Genomic DNA, 17,049 nt, shown 5'->3' with positions numbered 1-17,049 from the left:
ACTTCTTTCTGAGACACGGAATAGCCTAGTGATTCTGGTTGTGGAGTCTGGAGTTAAACACACATGGAAATGGGACTCAGTTCTATCACTCACTAGGTAGGAAATGTTGAGCACTCTAGTTAGCCTCTTACGGAGTTCTAATGTAGATTAAGTAAGATTAATGGACACAAAGTATTTAGCGTAGAATGTGATGTGATAGGAAGCCCTCAGTAAATATGTGCCTCTCCATTTAGTCCTGAGTTTTATCCATTCTGTTCTTTCAAGCCCCATGTCCATGAAATCCACACAAATCCATTCTCCAGCAATGACTGACTGAGCCAAGTTCCATCCCATCCAGTCCCAGGGCTGCAAAGATTCCAACTCTATACAAGTTGGACAGTCTCAACTCTTTCTTCTTCTGTCTGCTGGAAATGGGATTTTCAACCTTATTCTAAGTAATAGGTTCTCCACAGGAGAATGCCATAAGTCATTGTCTGCATCTTGTGTAGAAGTAGACATTGATGCTATTGCTGTTGGCTTGAATGTCTGCCTTCCTTCTTCAAGCCTGGAGTCACTTGTTCAAAGAGCTAGCATCTCTGAGCTTGAGGGACCCTTAGCATCATTTAGCCTGGGATCAATGCTGGGCACACAGGTAAACCTAGCATGGTGTAGAACTCCAATTTAACCAGAGGAGTATATAGGGAAATGTATGGGTGCCCATGACTTTTCCTTAGAGCCTTCAGGGAAGGGCAGAAATTAATGTGAAGCGGGGGTGAGAGGATGTTGACAACGGAAATGTACAAACATCATATGTTCTAAGATATGGGAACAGAGAAGGGTTAAGGGCCTGGGCTTCAGAGGGGAAATGATGTAATTTTAAATAAGAAAACTTCAGATGGGGCTGGAGAGATGGCTCAGTGGTTAAGAGCATACACTGCTCTTCCAAAGGGCCAGAGTTTGGTTCCTGGCACCCACATCAGGTGGCTCACAAGGCTCCAACTCCAGGGGATCCAGGTCGTCTAGCTCCAGGGACTTTGGCACATACCCCCACAACAGACACACATAATTAAAAACAGTCCCCTCTATAAAAAGAGAAAATTTCAGGAAAAAAAGAAATATATTTTAAAATAGTTGTAAGTTTGTGTGTATGTATATATGAGTATGCATATGTGAGTATGTATGTATAATTAGGTGGGCACTTGTATGTAGGCACCTGGGTCAAAGTTACACATACATGTTGATGTATGTGGTGGAAAGAGGTAAACTCTGATGTCTTCCTCAATCATTTCTGTAGGTGGACTTTTCTTTCCCACCTGACAGTTCCCAAATAAACAAAATGGGGACTTAATTATAAATGTTTGGCCAATAGCTCAGGCTTGTTACTAGCTAACTCTCATATTTTAAATTAACCCATTTCTATTCATGTATGTGCTACCATGTGGCTCATGGCTTGTTAACTCATTTTGTACATGCCCTTCTCCCTCTGCATCTGGCTGGCAACTCCTGAGCCCTTCTTCTTCCCAGCATCCTTCTAGTTTGGCTCTCCTGCCCAATCTCTTCCTGCCCAGCTATAGGCCAGTCAGCTCTTTATCAACCAATACATATTTACAGTGTACAAAGATTGTTCCTCAGCACATTTATCATCTTATTTATTTATCTATCCATCTCTCTATTTATCTATTTATTTTTTTATGAGACAGGGTCTTTCACTGAATCAGGAGCTTACCAACTGGCAAGACAGGCTGGTCAGCAAGCCCCAGGGACCCTCCTGTCTTCGTGTCCCTGGTGCCATACGATAAACATGAGCTTCCACACCAGCTTTTGACATTGGCGCTGAAGAGCCAAGTTCAGGCTCTTTGGCTGCTCTGGCAAGCACTTTACTGACTGAGCCATCTCCCCATCTCCCGTTTCAAGGGTTTGGTAACACAAAGTTCCCACTGTGAGAGATGAGTTCTCTGAAGCAGAAGGCAGCTTTGTTTTGTTAGTTCAGGATCCTGCATATTTAAAATCTCAAAAGTCCTGGTGTTTTCAGTTACTTAATTTGAACTTTCAATCTGAGCCTTCCAACAATATTTCTGAGAAGCATTAATTTAGTCCAGAAGCTTACATGCTTAGGGACAAGATGACATAAGGGGCCACTCCTTTTATTCTTTTATCTATTTTAAATTAACTTTTAGCTGAAATGTGATGACACACAGGGAGATACACAGACCTGAAGTATATAGTTCTTTGAGTTGAATGATAGACTAGTGTTTCCAATGGCATAATCAGAAAGTAGAAAATTGGGCTGGTGAAACGGCCAGGTCAGTAGAGACACCCACCACCAAGACTGAAGACCTGAGTTTGATCCCCAAGATGCACGTGGTTGAAGGAGAGAACCAACTCTTGCAAGCTATCTTTGGACTTCACGTGAATACCATGCCTGCCCCCATACACACACTAGATAAATAAATAAATGTTTTTAAAACTGCATCATCCAGAAAATTCTTCCACAGCATTCTCTGGTTAGTAGGCCTCCCTCCACCCTCTCTGCCAGGCAGCTGTGATTCTGATTTTTCATTCCCATAGATGAGATCTGCATGTTGGATTTCACATAAATGAAGTGATTGGTGTGTGTTCTCTTGTGTGTCTGGTTTTTTTTTTTTTTTTAAAAATACACTAAACATAGTATTTCTGAGATTCATCTATGTTGCATATTTAAATAATTTGTTCCTTTTGTGGTTGGACAATGTCTCTTTGTATGAAAATACCTCAGTTTGTTTTTCCATTCTCCTCTTGTGAATGAACATTTGTCTTGTTTCCAAAGCTGAGCTTTGAGAAAGAGAGCTGCAGTGGACATTCCTATGCAGAATTTTTGGTAGACATACGATTTCATTTATCATATAAATCCTGAATCATAAAGTAGACTAATAATATTTATATGAAAATGCCGGTTTGGGCCTGGAGCTGTAGCTCAGTTGGCGGAGTGATTGCTTAATGCGTGCACAAGTTTTGATCCTCAGCTCTGCATAAGTCAGAATGGTGGTCCAAGCCTGTGGTTCCCAGTCATCCTTGGCCACAGGAGGCCCTGCCTCAAAAGAACCAAAAAGAAAAAAAGTTAAGTGAGAAAGAAAGGAAAGAAGGAAGGAAGGAAGGAAGGGAAAGGAAAGAAAGAAAAAAAGGAAGGCAGAAAATGCAAGCTTTCCAAGTGCCCGAACAATTCTGTGTTTTTCACCATCAGTGTATGAAGATTCAGCTGCTCCTCGGCTCCTCCAGCATCGGGCATTGTTGAGTTTTTAAGTTCTATTGTTACCCGTCCAGTGGCTGTGTAGCAATAGCCATTGTGGTTTTAACTTGCATTTCCCTGATAACCAACAATGCTGAGCATCATTTTTATGCACTGTTGGGCTGCGTGCGCCTTCTCCTTTGTAAAGTGTTTACTTGATTCTTTTGCCTATTGAAAAACACTTTGTAGGTTATTCAAACATTCTGTTTGTGAGTGTGTTGGCACTATGGAGACAGTTTCCAGCTTGAAGTCAGACACGTGGAAGGGTGTGTATTGACTCTGTGAGTGCATGGTGTGTGTGTGTGTGTGTGTATGTGTGTGTGTGTGTGTGTGTGTGTGTGTGTGTGCAAGCTAGAGGTCAGTGTAGGGTATTTTCCATAGTCATTTGACCTCATTTTTTTGAGACTGGGTTTTTCGCTTAATCCGGAACTCACTTACTGGCTAGACTGACTGGCTACTGAGTTTCAGAAATCCACTTGTCTCTTCCTCTCCAGTTTTCAGTTGCCAACACACCTGCCTGGACTTTCCTGCGGGGTGGGGGCTGTGGTTTGAACTCACAACCTCATGCTTGTGTGGCAAGTACTTTCCTGAGTCTCTCCAGCCCTATCTGTATGTCTTTTACGAACAACCCAATGTCTCTGATCTTCAACAACTTTGCTCATGAATGAAAATAATTCCTATCACGCAGGCTCACTTTGAGAGTTTAAGAGAACATATAGGAAGCACTGACCCCAATTCAGGTGTCTGCACGTTGTCGATATTTAAAAGAAACTTTCTTTTCAACTTAAAGTCAGTGGTTTTTATGAATGATTAAATGAGACAGTGGAGTTGTCTCTGCCTCCTCTACTCTTAGATTAAAAGTCTCCAGTTCTTCAAGAGTGTCATACATTCTTATTTCTAGACATTGCTGCCATCTTATATAGTTTAGGCTGGTCTCAAATTCATTACGATCCTCCTGCCTCATCCTTCCAAGTGCTGGGATGACAGGCAGGAGCCAGCATTTCCATCTAGTTCTTATCTCTGAGGCTAGGGGAGTTGTGCTATTTTACACATGTCCATGCAGTGGAACAGTGTGTCTTCACTACGATTTTGACAGGCATTAAGCCTTGAATACTTCTGAATTTACTGAGAGCTCGTTTCTAATGTTCACCCAGCCAATTAGCTAGCCACTAATGAAGATCATTCTCTATATTGTTATGCCGATTGTAAAAAAAATCGCTTGTATTGATTGAGATTAGGATACCCAAAGCACTTGTAATAGCTACTTAGGAGTGTGGGCTGTCTTATCTAGCTGACCACAGTGGAGGCATGAATTCCTTATTTGGGTAAATGGCTCCTTTAGGGTAATGCCTAAACTAACACAATGTTATCTAACTGTCGGTGTTAAAGTAGATTCTGGGTATCAGAACTGAAGGCATGAATAATCCCATTCTGGGAATCCCCACTTTCCCTCTCGTTTTCCAGTTTCAGTGATGCTGGAAGCCTTTCCTTGTTCACAGTTGCCCTACTGTCTGTGATTGACTTTTAAATGCTTCGCTCTAAGCAGTACTGCGTGCATGTGTATAAATTCTCTATAACCCACACTGAGGGCAGACAACTAACAAGTAAAGGCCCTCATGAGGAATGCATGTTCTTAGGTGTGATCAGCGTGTGAAGCATCTTGGACAGGAATCCGTGCTGGACAAGAGAACACCGGCTATTACAAACCAAGCCTGAACTGTGATGTATTAGTTAGTATAAAGGATACCAGAATTTTTTTTCCATTGGTGAGATTAATGCTGTTTAAGAAGTGTGGCTACCAGGAATGGGTTTGCATGAGTGAAGCCCACGATTCCAAGGAGTAGGGCTGGAGGATGGGATGGCTCAGTGGTTAAGAGCACTGACTGCTTTTCTAGAGGACCTGGATTTGATTCCTAGCACCCACATGGTAGCTCACAGACATCTGTAACTCCAGTTCGAGGGGATCTGATGCCCTCTTTCGGCCTCTGAAAATATCAGAAATGGATGTGGCACACAGACATACAGACAGGCAAAATGCCTATATATATATATATATATATATATATATATATATATATATATATATATAAAGTAAATAAAATAAGAGTAAACCAAATTTATTCAGCAGGCCTGGCAGGCTCAGTCCTTTAGAGCATACTCACAAGGTAGAGTTCTTCGGGTCTTTTGTCCCCATGCTTAATAAGAAACTGAGGCTGGTTTGTCTTAAAGTTCCAGGAATCCTGTTCTTGGAGCATTATTGCATCTGCCTGCAACCCAGGTTTTCCTAAGAAATACGACGAAGAGAGCAATATGAGAGTTGATCTGTCCTACACAGGCTGTGGTGTCCATGCCTGTGTCTGTTTGCTGGTGTGTGTGTGTGTGTGTGTGTGTGTGTGTGTGTGTGTCCGTTTAAAACTAGCTTTCTCCTTTCTGTGTGTGTGTGGCAGGGGCATGGTGGTTATTGAAGAAAGTGCTGGGAATTGAGCTCAGGGCCTTGTGAATGTAGAAGAAGTAGTAGAAGCTCAGTCTTCTACTACTGAATCGCACTCCTTTGCCTGTGCATTAGATTCCTTTTTTGTTGTTTTTGTTTACAGAAACCTATTGCCTGGTGCTGAGGTTGAAGAAAACACAAACAAACCCAAATAAAAATCTGCCAGTCACTGAATGGTCAAATCGATGTAACAACTATATGTAAGCTGAACTTCGCAACCAACCACAGGTATTATTTGTTGAACAAGTCGTCTATGCAAGGCTTAGATTTAAACCTCAAGGTGTCTAATCTCATGTAATCTTTTAAACCTGCAGAGGTAGTTTATTCATTTTCCAGATGAAGAAAAGTAGGGTCCTGGGATGAGACAGCTGGTCCAGAAAGAACTGGGATAAAATCCAGGTGAACTGCCTCCTGAATGTCAGGCCTCTAATATCCTGTAATACCGTTGCTCTTACAGATTAAGTCCCTCTCGACCTCTTGTTCTGTTTTCAGTGAGGAAATGATCCTTGGAAGATGAAATTATAAGGAGGAAGAGGGGAGGATGTGTGGACTATATCTGATTGACATTAGTGGGCAAGAAAAAAAAAATGAGGACACAGTGGGTGTCCCCCTGCTGGGAGTCTCACAGGGCAGATGGGGGAGCAGGAACCACACACCGTGCTCGGCAGACTGTGAAGTGTTCCATGGCGTCATTATCACAGAATAGCAGCCTTTTAGAATTAAGAATAGTCCTAATTTGCACTTCGTTGGGTTTTTCATTTACATAATGTTAGAATGCAAAGAAAATTCATACACAAAACCCACTGCTAATTTAGCACCGAAGTTCTTGTTTAAATACACGCTAAAAAGGAATGCATTTTTTCACTTACCCATCAACGGAGAAGGCTGGACAGTTTGCTCGTCCGGGTGTGGCAGTCAAACCCCAAATGAGATTATATACGCCTCTGAGCTGGTCTGTTGGTACGATCCAAACCCTAATCGCTGTTTCAATAATTTATTTGGCATAGAGGACTTAATGTCATTTATTTAAGGGCTCTGAGGAAATGTATTCTTTTCTGCAGGTCCTCATTAAAGGCGCTTGCAGCTTGGAGTCTAGTGGGAATGATGGTTTTTAACAGGTGTTAATTCAGCTGATGACACCGTGTAAAATTGCCAGGGTGATGGATTTGGAGATGGCAGATGTCTGATCAGTCTGCAGCACACTCTGGTAGATTATGTGCAAGGTAAACCTGTGTTCTAGCTGAGGATGGACTGGAGTGGCATCATGGGGAGGGTGCTGGTGCCCCCAGCAGCAGGCCCCACCCTAGCTAATTGCTTTCTTACCCCTCCTCGCCCACACCCTCCACTCTTAAAAACTTTCCTTATTCTTTTCAGAAACCAAAAATAGCTTCCTGTTTCCTCTTGGAGTATTGCAGTGTTCCCCACCTGCCTCCCTCCCATGACACACCTGAAATCCCTACTCCAAGGTCGGATGCATCAGGGATAGGCATTGAATTCAGGGCTTTGCACCCACTGGACAAGCACTATGACCAATGAGATATGGCCCCAGCCCTTTGTATATCTTTTGTTTTGAGATGACACTTCACTAAATTGTCCAGGCTGACCTTGAACTTGCAATCTAAGATCTTAGAGCTCTGGAACCTGGGGGTGTAACTCAGTTAGCTGAGAGCACTTACCCATCATGCACCAGGCTCTAGACTTAATGCTCAGTACTTCAAGACTCATAGTAGAGCTCTTTCTGGTTTCACATATTTCTGTTAGTCTTGTATTTATCTCTCTTTAGGTCCCTTGTAGGTACTGTCTATATCTTTGTGGACATTTGTACCTTATCAAGTGGCAGATAGTGCGTAGGACATACATGGGAGTATCTTGCAGCAAAAGAACTCATCTTTGACCAGGCTGACTCACTCAGCCCAGGAAAAAGCAAAGGCTTCCTCTTTCTAAAAGGTCGAGAGGTTGCATGGTGGCACAAACACGCTTGTGATACAGGGTTGGAGAGGCTGAGGCAGGAGGATCTCAAGTTCAAAGCCACACTGCACGACCTTATCTCAGGAAAAAGAAAAATTTCAAAAATCTAGTTCTTGGATGAATAAGAACAAAGCGTAATGTCATATGTGTATGGAAATGTCACAACTAAACCTGTCAATTAACTGAAAAAGTCAAACCAAAAAAAAAAAAAGTTGATTTTTCTAACTGAGCCATTAGCTAGAGGAGGGCCAGCACTCAGTGGCAGCTTTCGAAACCTGTACTCCCTCACGGGGCCTGAACACTGGAGAACAAATCCCCCCTTAAATGAGTCTTCTAGAAAGTTAAAGAAAACAGGATTGGACAGATGAATGGCTCAGGATTGAACATGGGAGCATGGGAGGGCCAAATGACTCAGCATTGCACCTGAGGTGCCTGGTGCAGAGGACAGTTGTGATCTGCAGAGGAGACCTTGCTGAGGGCTGAGAGGAGGGGGATGCTCTCGGGCTCTTTCTGCCCTGGTGGCTACTGCAGTGTACGGCAGGGAGGGCAGTAGAGCTGATGGCCTCTGGCTCACGGTGTTCAACATCTTGTGACTCTCAGAGAAAGAATTCAGATTGCCAGGTTTCTGGCTGGTGTCTCAGGAACCAATGTTAAGGGAGGGGAGGCTTACTCAAGGAAGGAGGGAAAAGGCAGGAAATCCTATGAATGGTAGGAATTTTCCTGGACTAGCACTGACTCCCATTTTCTGGCTTTTCTATGGGGCTTTTCTGGAGGTGTCACATGCATAACACCCGCAGGCAATTTTGCAAGGCTAATGACATGGAAATGTTATTATAATGAAGCTGAGGGCAGTTAGCTGGCTTGACATGAGCTTGTGTCTTCACTGGCAAGCAGTCACGTGACACTTCGCTGCAGTACAGCCCTGTGGTGGCCTCAGCCCCTCTATACTGTGCTCTTAGCTTGAATTTTTCCCTGCGCCTATGTAGCCCCCCTCTGTTTCCTGTGTCCTTCTTTTCTAGGACTTAAAACCCCAGCTCTTCCCTTGGTAAGGAGGCTCTCAGCCTTGTTTGTGAGCCTCAGAGAACCTGGGTTTGAATCTGTTCCCTAGTACATGTGAGTTAATAGCCCCATGTAATTGTAAATCAAGTGCTCTGTCCTCTCCATTCTTTGTAACATGGGAGTGGCCATAATACCGGCTTTGACTCTGTTGAAAGAGTTACAGTGAGTTACAGTGGACCACATCCTCATGCAAATGTGAGCTACTGCCATGCAAAGGCAAGTTACCTCTATTTCCAGAAGCCTCTTTATGAGCTTAGTGTATTCAAAGGTGAGAACTTAAGCTGCTCACTGTGTTCTAAATGTTTCTGTATCCTAAACTTTGTCGATTATCCTGGGCTTTGCCTCTTTATGTGTTTGCGTCTTTATTTAATTTTGCTTGCTTGTTTTGAGACAGGGTCTCCCTGTGTAGCTCAGGCTTGCATCTGAAGCAGAGGTGCTGGGATTACAGGCATATGTCATGAAGCCCAGCAACACGGGTCACATACCCCGCCATCACCACCAAAGGTGGAAGGTAGTGTCATTTCTGCTCTCCATCATTTGCATGGGTCTGTTGGAGAGCAGAATAGGAAACTCTCAATATGGCAACCAGGCATGCCGAGTGCTTTGGACCGGAAGGTTGAAAAAGCCTGAGAAGCAGCCTGAGCACCAAGGTCTTGCTGACTTCTGTCCCCAGGCCCCACTTTATTTACAGAAGCTAGAAAGGAGCCTTCAGTGAAGTTCCCTTATCTGACCGAGGGAAGTTACTCAATAAGAACTCAAGCACTTGTCTTTAGCACCCTTGCTGGAGTCTCACCAAGCAATAACCACACAAGAACAGTCCATCAGTCCATTGCATCAGTTCTGGGAAATCCTAGCTAGGGCTCTAGTGCTGCAGAACAAGAACTTCCTTTGCTGTCTGCTTCCTCCACCCCTCTTAACCTTGGCCATCACCTCCCAGAGTCTACAGGCCCCTGTTCTCTTCTGAAGCTCAGAGGGGTGGGCAAGACAAACATCTGCCTCTTCTTTGAGTCTTGTATTTCGTGTGGCTCCCATGAAAAGTGCACACTGTGAGTTTGTGTATCTCTTCTCCTGCTAATTGGACTATTGTCAGTTCATTTCTTAGGTCTTCAAAACCTTCACAGGGTAAAAGGGCAGCTCCCTCTGCCTCAGTAAGTTCTATGTCACTGAGCACATCCTTCCCACCATGTGCCAGGAGTTTGCTGGACACAGACTGCAGACGTGATTAACATGGGCTGATGTCACACCTCCTGCTGCTTGAGTCTTAAGACAAAAATGGAGTAAAGTAACCTGACTGGAGGGAAAATGCCAAAACCTACCTATAGGAGAGGAGAATGGAGCTCTAGAGGCAGGGCCACTGCTCGCCTAGGTACAGAGGGGGGCTTCTCCGAAAACTAAAGGATGGATAAAGTTGGCTAGCCTGGGTCCAGGGAGGAGAGAGGGTATTCACAAAGGCCACCAGGTAGGAAAGGCATCAAATATATTTTCAGGGTTCCCACCCCCACCTTTGTCTTTACAGCTGTCATTATTGCTGTTTTAAAATTCCTCCTTTCTTGTCTTCCTTCCCTTCTTCCTTTCCCACTGGGGAGTCTGGGTCTTGTGCATTTTAGTGAACTCTCAATCCATGTGGATATCAGAGGACAACTTGTAGGAGGAGTTTGGTTGTTTCCATCCACCAGCTGGGTTCTAGGGAATCGAACTCAGATCACCAGGCTTGGCTGCAAGCACCTTTCCCTGCTGCACCATCGTGATGGCCCCATGCACACTGATGCTGTCTAGCACCAAAGCAAGTCCATGGTTAGGGCAGAGGGGCTAGAATATTGCCTCCCCTCTATGCATCTTCCTGAAGGGATGGAGGACAGAGCAAGGCTATGGTTAGGGCAGAGGGCCTAGAATACTGCCTCCCTCATCAACAGCCCTACAGGGATGGAGGAAGTGGAGGCTCGTTTTCAACCTAGATCTGTTTCTGAAGTTAGGAGTAACACCCTACTCATATTGCACAATTCAGCTCTGACTCCTGTTTTGGGTGAACTTGCTGTATGGCTGTTTCTGTCTCACATTCTCGTAGGGATCTGGAAGGTAGAGAATGGTCAGGACTAGAGGGTCTCTTTGACTGGGACAAAAAAAAAAAAATCCAAAAAAAAACCAAAAACAAAAACCATGTAGTAATTTACTGCTATGCCAGAGCCCCAATGCAGGCCTCTAATGCTGCCTGAACAGTCTTTTCTCTGTGGGGATTTCACAGCTATTTAACATATCCAATCTCATCTGGTACTGTAACTGTTTAGAGAGGTGGGTAAGAATTAAGATCTTTATTTTATAGAAGAGAAAAACGGAAGCTCCAGGGAGGGCATTCAGCCCAGTTCCCATAGCTAGAAAGTTGGACCTTTGACTCAAAATTCAGTATGCTTTCTCTCCACTGTGCCCTGTGGCTCTGCGGCCCACAGTCTTCCCGGGGTGCCGATTATCCACCTGAGAATGGCTAGGGATGTAGATAATGACTGAAGAGGAGGGCGTTCAAGGAGTAAATTAACTGTGTTTGAGCATTCTGGCCAGTTTTATAGCATCGAAATTACAAATCCAAATTAAAACGAGCAAGTAGCTGGTCCCGCCTTACTAATCCTTCCTTGCAAACTGTCGCCTGAAGCTCAAGCCAGCCTTTCACAGGAACGGACCGCGTCTCCATCCTCCACATAACACTTAGAAGACACCTGTCTTTGTTTTCTGTGGAGATGCTAGCTCATAGAAGCCAGTTCTCATCAAATACAGGTTGGAAAACAACTAGCAATGAAATCACACGCAGGGTGTTCTGGCCATAGGCCGTTCCCTTAGTTTTCTACCGGGAGTCAATGGGGGACAGAAGTGCTGAAGACCCTTGAGTGGGTTCACATCCGGTGAGGTGATACTGAGTAGGTAGGACTGGTCTTAATGGGCCATGGGAGGTGGCCATGGTTCAGTGGCTTTGTGGGGCGAGCTAGGTGGCTCAACGAAGATGTCAAGTTGTATAATAGAAGGACAACATCTGACCAGGGGCGGGAAGGGAGAGTGGGTGATTGGAAGGCTGCAGAACAGGAGCCGGAAGGTCTCAGAAAGTCTCCTACAGGATGCAGTAGGGCAGAGGAACGCTGGATTTATGGAGGTGAAGAAATGTTGGCCTTCTTTCATTTTTCTCTGGTGCTGTATCAGAGGCCAGGAGACATAGAAACAGTTGAGTTTGGGGCTCATGGTTATGGAGGCTGGCAAGACCATGAACATGATGCTGGTACCTGCTCAGCTTCTGTGAGGGCTTTCTGCTGCTTCAACTCACATGGGAAGCAGGACTAGCCGGCGCTTGGGAAGAGCCCAAACAAGAAGCTGGCCTTGCTTTCTGAGGACTGACTTAAGCTTAAAGCTCAACCGCTCTACCAACTGCTCTTGGGAGAATAAACTGAGTCCACTGAGAAGGGGCAAATCCCTCTCAGTGGTATCACCGACCCTCCAAGGCACCTACCTCCTGACGCCATCACAGTGCCAATACATTTCAACCTGGGGACAAACCCAGTTCATCTCATGACAGGTTTTGGCAGGTTGTCAACGGAGGCCTTGGTTGGAGGAAGGAGATCGACTAAGCTAACTAGAAGGAATTTGAGTCACAGGTGAACGAGAGACAGAGCCAAGCTGCTGGCTTGTTGAAGAGGCAGAAAGTTAGGGGTGGGAGCTGAGAGACCACTCTTCCCTTCTGGAAACCAATGGTTTCAGCCGCTCTACTCTGCCTTCGGTCACCTCAATGACCAGGACCTGAGTCCAGAGAGACATGGGATGAAATACAGGATAATACTTAGCTGCTCCCACCAACTGGAAAACAAAAACAAAAACAAAACAAAACGAAACAAAAAAAAACAGTATAAAAACAGTCACAGAAAATCTGGCTCTTGGAGCTGATTTTAGGGTGCATTGAAAGTGGACCTCTTCCTCTCCTCGGGCATCTGCCCCCTCCTGAACAGGTATAATCTTTTCAGCCTTTACAATTAGCAGTGTTGGCTGAAGGGACTGGTAGATACACTCATCTTGCCACTGAGAGTGGCTCAGTGCTGGGACACCTTGGGGGACTCAAAGCAGGAGACTGTGGTGGGGCCCTGGGCAATGCCTAGGTATCCATGCATGCAGGGCCACACTGCATAACTGTGTAATAGTCTAGCTGGGGCAAGTTCCTGGTGGGGTGCAGCCCAGGTTTCACTGCTGTGCAGGGTGTTTGTCTGTTATGCTCTGCTGGATGCAGGGGCAGTTTAGCTTGATCAAGGGCAGTCTGAGCTGTGGGCACTTCAAGTACATTTCTGTGCCATAGTTGAAACCCTGTAAGTTTCACAACCGGGCAGGTTCATCTCGACTCTTGGTGGTGGTGTGCTCCGGGGCTAATTCTGTGATTTGCTGCTCACCGTTGGAGGTGGGCATGGAGCCAAGGCCCAGGAAGGTGGTCCAGTGGCTGCACAGGGGGCGGAGATTGGAGGCGGTTTAGGGTGATTAGGGTACCCCAGAAATCCGTGAAGTAGCTAACTCACTCCGAGGATATGGAGCACAACGTTCACACAATTCTTCACTGCGGCAGGGAGGGCGAGGTGTGCTCGCCGGGGACCACGGTGCCCGGAGGCCGGCGCTCCCTGCCTTGACTTCCCCATCCCAGGGGGCGGGGCCGCAGTCGCAGCGAGCGAAGAAAGTGCGCGAAGGGGACGCGCTGCGAGCGCACACGTGACGGCGCGGCGCCGAGCGAGCGGGACCCGGCGGCGGCGGTGGCCGTGGCAGCGGTGGCGGGCGCAGCAAAGCGGCCCGGGCGGCTTGGAGCCCCGGGAGCGGCGCGCGCGGCCCCGGCTCTGGCCCGGCGCTGTCCCGGCGCGCGCTGCACATTCTCTCCTGGCGGCGGCGCCACCTGCGGGAGCGTTCGCCTGAACATGGCGACACGGAGCAGCAGGAGGGAGTCGCGACTCCCTTTCCTATTTGCCCTGGTCGCGCTGCTGCCCCCCGGAGCTCTCGGCGGGGGCTGGACGCAGAGATTGTACGGTGGCCGCGCGCCCTTGCCCCAGGACCGGGGCTTCTTCGTGGTGCAGGGCGACCCGCGCGAGCTGCGGCTGGGGACGCACGGGGATGCCTGGGGGGCGAACCCCGCGGCCGGGAAGCCACTCAGGACGCGGCGGAGCGCTGCTCAGCAGCCCCAGCCCATCCAGGTGTATGGACAGGTGAGCACTTCTGCAAGCCGCCTCCTTCCAGCCCTTTCCTCTCCCAGCACTTCCTCGCCCCCGCACCCATCCTTTGCAGCCGCTTCCCAGGTGCAGGCGCTGCTTGGGGACTTCCCGGCTGGCATGTGTTTCTTTCTCTCTCTCTCTTTCCTTTTTCTTCTCTTTTCCCCCGACATCACATGAGTACATCCGTCAACACTCGGGTCGCACAGACCTTTTCCTTCTTCCTGTCGATTTTCACAAACGTATTCCAGGTAAGTCGAAGAGTGCAATGCCTCTTTTCCCCCAGGCTGTATGCAGACAGAGCAGTGTAGTTTCCAGCAGGTATTGAAGGGGTACAGCATCATTTTTACATCTGGTTAAAAACGCCCCCCCCATCCTTTGGCAACGGCGGGGGGGGGGGAGAACCTGCAGTTGTAAAGCACTTACACAGAATTGCAGAGGAGGGCTTTCCGTGTTTACCCGTATGAACCCCAATAAAGGTGGGCAACTCTCAAAGCCCCACGATTGTCCCCTGTGTACCAGGTAGATGTGTGCGTGTGTGCTTGTGCATGTGTGTGTGTAAGGCTCGTGGGAGTGTGGCTTACCATCCTACCCCGTTTCTTTCCCACCACTAAAGGTTATGACTTTATTTTAGATAAGAATTATCTCTTATGACACTCGGGGATTTGAAAGGACTGAAATTTGGTGGACTTATTATTCGTTAAAGGATTAATTTCTGTCCGGGCAATGGGTTTATTAGGTCATAAGTAACATACGTTTCACTCTTACGGCCCCCACTGACTGCTAGGGATGGCAAGCCGAGAGTTTGTCCATTAGTATTAGCATTGGCGGAATTAATTTGCCGGGCGTTATTGTCTCCTGAGAAATTCCCAGTCCTGCCGTTAAGATTGACATCAGCAAAACTAGAAGGTCGGTGGGACAGAAAAGGTGGACCCAGTGGAGGTGATAAACACGGTCACTTCCCAGAGTGATTGTTCCTTTCTAAAGTACGAATTAAAAGATTAGCCTGGGTTCTGCCCTTCTCCACTGATTTTAGGTCCTGGCAAAGCCTTCCTTCAGGCTATACGTAGAGTTAAATGATCAACTCCTGGAGCCAGAAAGCATCTCATAAAACATGCCACCCTATGGTGTCATGTTTTGGGTGAAGAAATCCAAGCTGGTAAAGGCGTGTGACTAATCCAAGGTCACACAGGCAAGGGCTGCGGGGTGCTTTAGTTCTTGCCTACATGGTCTCACTGACCTTTGGGTGCTGGGAGTCACCTTGCCAGTATTCGGTGCTTCCTAAACATCCTCCTTCCAAAATAAAAAATATATATGGCTCTGTGGATAGAGAGGTGGTGGTGTGTGGGTGGGAGCAGCCAACATCCATCCACCCCCTGGGCAGGAATGTATACCAAATGACCTGTAACTGCTTGGGGTGGGGTGGGGGTGCCGGGCTCAGGCTACTGAAGTCCACCTGCCCTGTTCCTCTTGGGCCCAGATCCTTGTCCCCGTCTTCAACCCCATCTAAACTTCCTTTTTTGTACTTTGGGAGTCAGCAAGATTGCTCTTAGCAGGCATGCCAGCATGGAGCTGATGAGGCTGGGTCTCCCCAGCCTGCCTTGCTAGCTCTACTGTGCTCTTGAGCCAGGAGGCTGAGGATGGGGGGAGGCTCTAGGGGACAGTCCTTCCAGGAGCTCGGGTCCTCTGCAGCCTAGTCTTAGTTGAAAGAGGCACTTTCTGGTCGATATAATATTCATGCAGGTGCTGTTTATTTCTTCTTTTCTTTGGGTTTGGTGTGTGAAAATCTCCCCGGGATTTGGAGCAAGCTAGAGATGAATTCTGTTCTTGTTGGGAGCGACTCCAAAGCCCTCCTTTCCTTTCATGTCTCCAGGCCAGCCAGACTGGTTCCATTGAAGGGTGCAGATCCAGCCAGCAGTTGAACTCAGAGTGAGGAATTCCCACAGAGCGGCGGGCGAGGATCCCTCACTGTGCTCCTCCTTGCTGTGGCTGCCTTCTTATGCCCTTGTTCCCTGTTGCCCCAGGTTAATGAAATACAGCATTAACTTTAATTGTTGAGGAGTTGAGTCAGACAGAAGGAAGAACTTCATGGTTTGGGATTTCTTACCACAAGTTCTAACCTGGTGCAGGAGGCTCTTCGGACTGCAAGCACAGGAGACAGTGGTGGGTGGCTTAGGGCTCTTCTCTGGGTCTCTGGAGTAACTCACATCTATGCGGAGTCACCTTTGCAGCAAAGGTGGCTATGTGCCTCTGTTTTTTCTGGGACAGATCCAGTTATGAATAGTGCCTCTGCCACCCCCAAATGCATCAGGATGCAGCTGTACTATTAATTTGTAGTGCTCTTTTTTTTTGGTTGTTCGAGACAGGGTTTCTCTGTGTAGTTTTGGTGCCTGTCCTGGATCCCGCTCTGTAGACCAGGCTGGCCTTGAACTCACAGAGATCTGCCTGGCTCTGCCTCCTGAGTGCTGGGATTGAAAGCGTGTGTCACCACCATCCGACCATAATGCTCATTTTAACTCTTTCCTTGCACCAAGTTTTATAAATTCCCTTCAATTTTTAAGCCCAAACAATTACGGTGAGCAGTTGTCTGAAGGGAGTGCGCTTCTCAAAAACAAACAAACAAACAAACAACAACAACAACAAAATCCAGCTGAAGGAGGCAGGAGAGAGCATTGTAAATGGACAGGTGGGGACCAGTACACCTGCGCCCACTCAGCCAGCCCTGACCCTACGGTGGCTGTGTGAGAGAGGCTCTGGAGCTGGGGCAGGGGGACTTAGATGCTCTGCAGCTCCTTGTTCTTGGACCTTGGTGAGGACCCAGGAACACTTGTCAGGGTCAGAAGCAGAAGCCAGAGAGGTGGAGGGAAGGCCACTAGCCTCAGGGAGGAGAGAAGCAAGGCCTTAGCCAGGCAAAGTTTGCCTGAGAAAGGAGTTGTGTTGCCATATCACGTTGGAGTGTCTCTTCCTTTGCCCTCCGGACTCAGGGACTAAAAGGATTTTGTCATTTTTGACCATATTCCTTCTTCTTAGGAAGCGTTTCTAATATGGGGTACTGGTTCTGACGTGATCACCCAGAA

General features: G+C 47.0%; 1 protein-coding gene across 1 annotated transcript in view; it reads left to right on the top strand.

The window, feature by feature from the left end:
- Positions 1 to 13,673: 13,673 nt before the first annotated feature.
- Positions 13,674 to 17,049, top strand: part of Sorl1 (sortilin related receptor 1) — a 167,345-nt gene continuing 163,969 nt past the window's right edge. Inside the window, exon 1 of the mRNA XM_059267669.1 lies at positions 13,674 to 13,969. Coding sequence (XP_059123652.1) covers positions 13,685 to 13,969 — 285 coding nt within the window. The 5' untranslated portion in view covers positions 13,674 to 13,684. The remainder of the gene's footprint in view (positions 13,970 to 17,049) is intronic.

This window comes from Peromyscus eremicus, chromosome 7 (genome assembly GCF_949786415.1).
Source record: "Peromyscus eremicus chromosome 7, PerEre_H2_v1, whole genome shotgun sequence".
NCBI classification, from domain to species: Eukaryota; Metazoa; Chordata; class Mammalia; order Rodentia; family Cricetidae; genus Peromyscus; species Peromyscus eremicus.
This window is presented reverse-complemented; position numbering and strand designations above follow the sequence as displayed.